The sequence below is a fragment of the Triticum aestivum genome, chromosome 7D, assembly GCF_018294505.1.
Source record: "Triticum aestivum cultivar Chinese Spring chromosome 7D, IWGSC CS RefSeq v2.1, whole genome shotgun sequence".
NCBI classification, from domain to species: domain Eukaryota; kingdom Viridiplantae; phylum Streptophyta; class Magnoliopsida; order Poales; family Poaceae; genus Triticum; species Triticum aestivum.
The window spans coordinates 398,395,781-398,402,476 of NC_057814.1; the positions used below are offsets into that span (position 1 = coordinate 398,395,781).

The 6,696-nt window shown below is 44.4% G+C and overlaps 1 protein-coding gene across 1 annotated transcript; it reads left to right on the plus strand.

Annotated features, from left to right (window-relative positions):
• Nucleotides 1-2,087: 2,087 nt before the first annotated feature.
• Nucleotides 2,088-4,600, plus strand: LOC123165046 (uncharacterized). Its single transcript, XM_044582674.1, has 6 exons — nt 2,088-2,603; nt 2,744-2,846; nt 3,477-3,532; nt 3,671-3,835; nt 4,025-4,138; nt 4,289-4,600. Exons 1-6 carry the CDS (start codon nt 2,235-2,237, stop codon nt 4,388-4,390), a joined length of 909 nt encoding a protein of 302 aa, XP_044438609.1. The 5' UTR covers nt 2,088-2,234; the 3' UTR covers nt 4,391-4,600.
• Nucleotides 4,601-6,696: the final 2,096 nt, after the last annotated feature.

The following is a 6,696-nucleotide window of genomic DNA, read 5'->3' on the forward strand; positions in this document are numbered from 1 at the left end:
CCCATTGTGTTTGCTGCTGTGTGCTGCCTGTTACCTGGGTAGGCCAAGTTAGTCTTTCTTTTTTTGAGTAGGAAGGCAATCACGTTCGGCCGAAGCGCTTTCCGTGGGCCAGTAAGCGGTTGGGCCGTCAGATTGGTTAGAGCCTAAAAAGGTTGAGCTTTTGGCTCCCTAACATAGACCAAATTTTCATCTGCAACCTCCAGCCAGGACGCGTCAGGTCGTGCTCCATCTAATCTGAGCTGCACGAAAGTTATGGAATAGCAAAACCGAGGTGAGTTTTGGCCACAGCCCAAACTTCTGCACATACACGTGGGAGTGAGAGTCGTCTGCAAATGTCTCGAGGTGTTCGGACTCTTTTGCCGTTCAACGAGGTGCTGCAAATGGCCGCGTCCGTGTGTTCCTGCAAACTGGCCACAAACTGGAGGAGGTTTGCAGGAGTCCAAACTTCTGCCACGTAGGACTCCGGCACCCGTAGCCCATTTACACTTTTCTTCCACTCCGTCTCTTCCTTCAGCCTTATTTGCACCCTTCTAGCCCGACGCCGCCACCGTCCCACAACGGCTACAGGTATCCTCTGCTCACTGCCAACGCTGTCTGTGCTGGGCACCACACCCGACAAGTGTTTAGCCAAATGTCATTGAGTTTTTTCTTTTTTAAGTTTAAATTATTTCTTTGGAGCAACCACGATGGCGGAATACTCAATGATGAAGGATGAGTTGTGTGATCCGTGGTTGGCTTGAATTGCGGACTTTGTAGGCATGAAGTGGTGCGGTGTTTTGGTTAAATGTGCATTCTTGGTTTCATGAGCAAAAACACTCCGCACCTTTTAACTTGCATGATCGCAATATGAAGTCGCTAGCCCATCGACGATGCACGATCTCAAACTGCCGCCATGAAGTATTACAGTGCGATTGCACAAAAGTGGAGAGAAGGTGGCCATCCGATGCGTCGATCATGGAGATCGTAAGTTTGCTTCTTGTTGCTCCGTATGTTGGATCAATTCATTGATACATTGAGTGTTGCAACTTGATAGTCATCATGTTGTATAGCCTGGATGCGTTATGTTTTGTACCACAGAATGGAGGGTAGACCATTCATGTTGATTCATGTCTAGACGCATCCACGAACGGATATTGCGTCTGATTTAAGAGACAGCGTTGGAGATGTCCTAACTTCTTGATGCCAAAGATAGTGTCATACTCCCTATCTGAGGACAGGGTGTCGACCTGTTGGCTGGACAGTCGAGGTAGCTGCCAACTCACCTGAGTTCGAGTCCCGACTAGGACGCGGTGCTCGTGGAGTTTCTCCTATAAAAAAAATGCCAACGAGAGGGCATCAGTATGATGGATCAGACAGTGCTCAAGTCGGCAATGCATTCTATCCAATGGCCTCCTCGGAGCACACAAATTTCACCTACACAAATGAGTTCAAATCCAGAAATAATGCGAGCACCAAGACTTAAACCTTGACGAGTTTAGATACCAGTGTCCTCCTAACCATCCAACCACATATTTTTTTGGCATGGTAATACGCATCTCATCATTTATATCATAAGGATCATAGTACAAGTCACGTACATAACGACGTGGTAAAACTGAAAAGACAGCAAAACGCTAGTCTTTGCACAAAGAAACATTATCAAGAATTAAAATTATAAATAAGACCGAAGAATCCTCCAAGCTTCAATACAGACTACATATGGATATATATGGACGCATGTTAGAGTGTAGATTCACTAATTTTGCTTCGTACGTAGTCTATATCAGAATCCGTAAAAGGTGTTAGTAGATGGCTAGACTTGTTTGCAAATATTTCTTGACTATCTGATTGGACGTTTCCCCCCCGAAGATTTGCAGATTCCAGCAATTTGTAGCCAATTTATGTTGGCTTTTATTTAGACAGAGTAAAACTAAACAAACACTTGCACGATCACGTCGAAAGACAAAAAACTATGTCTTCGGACATTGAACACAAGCCGACATTGAACACGACTAGAACTCCACGTTCCATGTTAGTGCTATGTCGGAGACTTACATGCTAAGCTAGACTGAATTCTTAGGAGGAGTACTTTCCAAGAAATTCAGATGTACAGAGAGAGTTGGAGGCGCCTTCCAGGAAACTCAGATGTACCAGAGTTGGAGGAGTCCTATTTAGGGCCAGCATTACCGAGCAGCCGCGATTCGATCAAACTGCAAACCCCTCGCTCGCTAGCTAAACCCTCTCCCCCGCCTCCCATGGCGACCGCCGGCTGTGCCGGCCGCTGGGCCCCGCTTGCCCTCGCTCTGCTACTCGCCGCCGTCGTCGCGCTGGCGCTCATCCGGCAGGCTGCCCGCGCCGCGTCCGGCGGCGTCATGGGCGGGCGCTCCTACTCCTCTTCCGAACCCGACGAATCGTCGTCCTCCAACTCGTATTCGTTCTACGACTCGTCGAGTCACATATCGATCGGCGCGCCGTCGCGTCGCCGCGCGGCCAAGGACGACGACGACGACGACAACTCGGATGTGATATTCTGGGTGCTGTTCGTCGGTCTCGTTTTGCTCATCGCTGCCGTCTGGTACTACTACGAGTACGAACGCCAGAGGACGACCGTGGTTAAGCTCCAGGTTCTCCCGATCTTCTTCAGTTCAGAGCAGCGCAGCAGTTTACCTCTCTTGATTTAATTTATCACTGGGCACTAGTGGTAGTTAATGCAAGTCAATGAAGGTCGTGACAATTTCAGGTTGCTTTTTGTTCACGGTTTCAGGTTGCCTTGCTCGGCTGGGCGAAACCGTTTCAGAAGGAATTGAACGAGATCGCGGAGAGAGTACAGGCTTCCAACAAGCATTCGTACAAATTCATGTTGACTGGTAATGTGATTCCTAAGTTTTTGAGGCTCTGGGTACTTTGCTGTATGTGATTCCTAAGCATTGACTTCCATGGCTGCTTGTGCAATAGTTTCAGTTTGTCGTTAACTTTAAAGTTCTGCACTGGTTAACTCGTGTCTTTTGTTGTTCAAACTATCTTGATTCTGTTGTTAAGTTCACCCTCTCGTTGAAAACAATGTTCAGTGATTTCAACATATATATAGAAGAAACGGAAAGCTAGGTTGGACAACATAGAGTCATAGCTCCAGAGTATTAAGTCAATTGGCAACTCTGTATTGAATGTTGTTTCTGTCGTGGTTTCTGAATAAATAGATAGATCGATCGAAGCTAGGCCATATGTTGCAGACAGCTCGACAAATATGTAAGAGCATAGTATATACGAGTGGTGTTCAAGACAAGAATTATCAAATATTTATATTAGCATATACCCAAACTGCCCATCTTATTCGCATGACTGAATGTGACTGTAACTATTCCGGATACAGGTGCACTAAGGATATACAACCTTGCATCAGATTTTTACTGTCAATACATCTTGTAGAGATCTATGGCTGGTATTAATTGTTCATCTGTACTGACCTGCTTATCCCGTTCCCCTGACTCATTATGCAGAGACCATATGTTCATTGAGCCGTCACAGGGATTGCTGCGTATTTTCAAGCTTATCAGTAAGAAACCTGTACTACATAGCTCATCTACGGGGCTAGATGGTTCTTCTCGTTTAAGATGACCACTAGGATTTTATATGCAGCCTCCTATATTTGAACTGATCGAGTCCTGTAATGTTGCTGTCTAAATTGTTTTAGGTTAATGTGAAAAATGGAGCGGATACTTGGGAGGCGCATTTCGATAAACTTTCTATCAAGGAGAGGAGCAAATTTGATGAAGAAACACTTTACAACTTGGAAGGAATCAAGCGGACGAAAGAGTACTCCAAAAAGTTAGATGGCTCCAGAAACGAATATATAGTGGTACGTTAACTTCATCCACAGTAAATTGTTTCCAGAAAAGGGGTCTTCAATGCTTCCTTTTTGACGCCAACTACTTGTTGTTTGAGACATGTTGGTTAACATAATTTCGATGATATGGTATTCTTTTGTCACTAAAGTGAAGCTTAATGTTGCATAAAGACTTTTTGTAATGATTTGCAATTCGTTCAGGTAACCATCCTAGTTGCTGCCAAGGGAGCGCTGAAGTTCCCCAAAATCAGAAGACCCGCAGATCTGGAAGCAGTAGTAGAAAAACTCAACTCTATACCTAACCGAGAAATTCGGGTATGGAAAATGTTTCTATCTTTTTTCATAATTTACACAAGTGCTGCCAGTTGTCTAATTGAGATTAGTGGACGCCAAAGCTATCCATGTCATTTTTTCCCCTAACATCGCTGATAATAATAAATTACCTTTTTGTGCTTGCTTTCTTAGGGCGTTCATGTTTTATGGACTCCTCAAGATGAGAATGACATTCTTTCCGAAGAGAAGCTTCGAGCGGATTATCCTAATCTGAAGCCTCATAATGATTACTAGGACGGCATCCTTTTGGCGTTCTTGGATGCTATGATACAACATCTAGTCAGACTATACATGTAAAAGGATATGGTAGCTCATGGTAATTTCTGGAAGTTACGGTGCATTGAAACGAAATCATTTAGAGTCTAGGCTGCAAACACCATTCATGTGACATCACCTCTTGTATTTTGACGTTTGTTTATGAAGCAATAGATGAACTCTTCAATATGGAAGAGGGATGCTTGCAAGAGCTTTGCAAAAACCATGGGCGACACGTCTTCCAAATTAAAATTGCTTGCCAGTTGCAAGCCACTAACTAATTGGTATGTGCATTAGTTATTACAAATTAACTATGTGCACCGGAATTTTGTATCCTTCTATTTTTGAAGCATGCAGGAGAGAGTACAACGTGGAAGACGGCACAAACCCATACAAAAGATGGCACGACCTATAAAAATGATGTCCAAGATAACCTAGACTGAATAACATCAACATCATAGAGAGGTCAACTGTGACTCTGTGAGAGCCTAAACACGAGTCAACCGCAACATGACCTAGAGACGATTAACACGACGATGACGAGTGACATCACAGAGCAAGAGGCCACCAGCCCAACGCCACCGGACCAGTCGCCATTGAGGCCGTAGAGAGGGAACTGTGGAGGTGACGGAGACCATCCGTAAGTGAGTAGAAGGTCATGCCCGAACATTGATGATGAAGCCAAATGACCAATGAAACGACCAATGAGCACTCGACCAACGACCAAACCCACCCATGCGCTGGATATGAGCCGGCGAGACGATGCTCCAAATCCGACAGAACCACACCCAGATATGGCCGAGGATGACCGGGAGGAGGGGGGCGAAGTCGGGGTCAGTGGATGGGATGAAGGACCCTCGACGCTGCCATAGACCGAGCGTGCGGCACCACCGCGACCAGACAACCACACTGAGGTGCTAGTGAGAGGGGCTACCAAACCGGCGACGAGGAGCTCCGGCATTACATCGGACCGACACAATGTACTATAAGCAGAATGGCGCCACCACATGTGCCACCGATGATACGAGCTTTGGCCACAGATATTTGACCAGGATAATGACCTTGTATGTCGTTGTCAAAATGGAGAGAAAGCTCGAAACTGTTATGAGATCTCGAAGAAGACGTAGGAGTCCAAAGTCTAGACTACAAATGAAAAATCACAGTGATTGATCTTTGATAGTGTTTTTTTAAGCCAAGAACTGTAGAACAATGGTTCTACGGTACTCCCTTCATTCCTTTATCTAAGGTGTATTATTTTCAGCACGGTGACCAAGGCACATAATTATGAACTACTCCCTTTGTAAACTAATATAAGAGCGTTTAGATTACTATTTTAGTGATCTAAACACTCTTATATTAGTTTACGGAGGGAGTATTTAGGATGAAATTACCTTTGTCTAATTCGTAGATTAGCGGCAAGTAAATCATTTAGGTTAGGGAAGGAAGAGATACATGCAACCAGGAGAGAGATAGTTTCCTTTTCTTTCTCTTAGAGATGCATGCAATCAGAGGATAGATACTTTCCTTTTTCTGAAGGGCCAAGATCGGAATTACGAGGAATTAGAACAAATGCATCTTACATTATGAAATTTTATAAAAGAAAAACAAATACACCATATATAAAGAAACGGAGGGAGTATTTCATAGCATAGAGAAATAGATCTTTGGATAGTAGAACTGATAGTGATAGAAATGAATTTCATAGCATAGAGAAAGCAGAGTACACTCAAGGACGAGTGAACCAGATTTTGTATTTAGTTTTCAAAATACTACTCGTAAGATTTTGGTCGATCAACGGTAGATGTTTTAGTTGGAAAGAAGCCACATCCCTTTCTTTCCTGATTCAGCTTCAAAATTTTAGGCGACTTTACCTGATACATTGAAGTTGCCATTATCTTTTTTATAAACACAGCGTTTCCTTTTACGGTTTTGCTAAAACTCATTCAGCTGAGAAACTTTTTGGTCTCATTCACTTTTCCCACCATTAGATTCAATCACGTCACGATTCGTGTTTTGTCCAAGCGGAACTGTCGTGGAATTGTCACGGCAGATGTCCTCGAGCTAGGACTTAGTCGTGGAGCCATCGCAACCAGGAAGCTTGAAGGGGTTAATGTGGGACGAGGGACACGAGGGTTTATACTGGTTCGGCCCTTACGGTGAAGGTAAAAGCCTACGTCCAGTTGAGATGGTATTGATTTAGGGTTACGATCTCCAGGGAGCTAAACCGCTATGCCCGGCTCTCGATGAGATTGTTCTTGTCCCTAAACCGCTGCCGGGTCGTCCCT

Excerpts from the sequence above, each read along its gene's own strand:
- LOC123165046 (XM_044582674.1), top strand. The coding sequence starts at position 2,235 with ATGGCGACCGCCGGCTGTGCCGGCCGCTGGGCCCCGCTTGCCCTCGCT. Across the intron at positions 3,836-4,024 it reads CCAGAAACGAATATATAGTG|GTAACCATCCTAGTTGCTGC; the intron begins GTACGTTAACTT and ends CAATTCGTTCAG. Across the intron at positions 4,139-4,288 it reads TACCTAACCGAGAAATTCGG|GGCGTTCATGTTTTATGGAC; the intron begins GTATGGAAAATG and ends TTGCTTTCTTAG.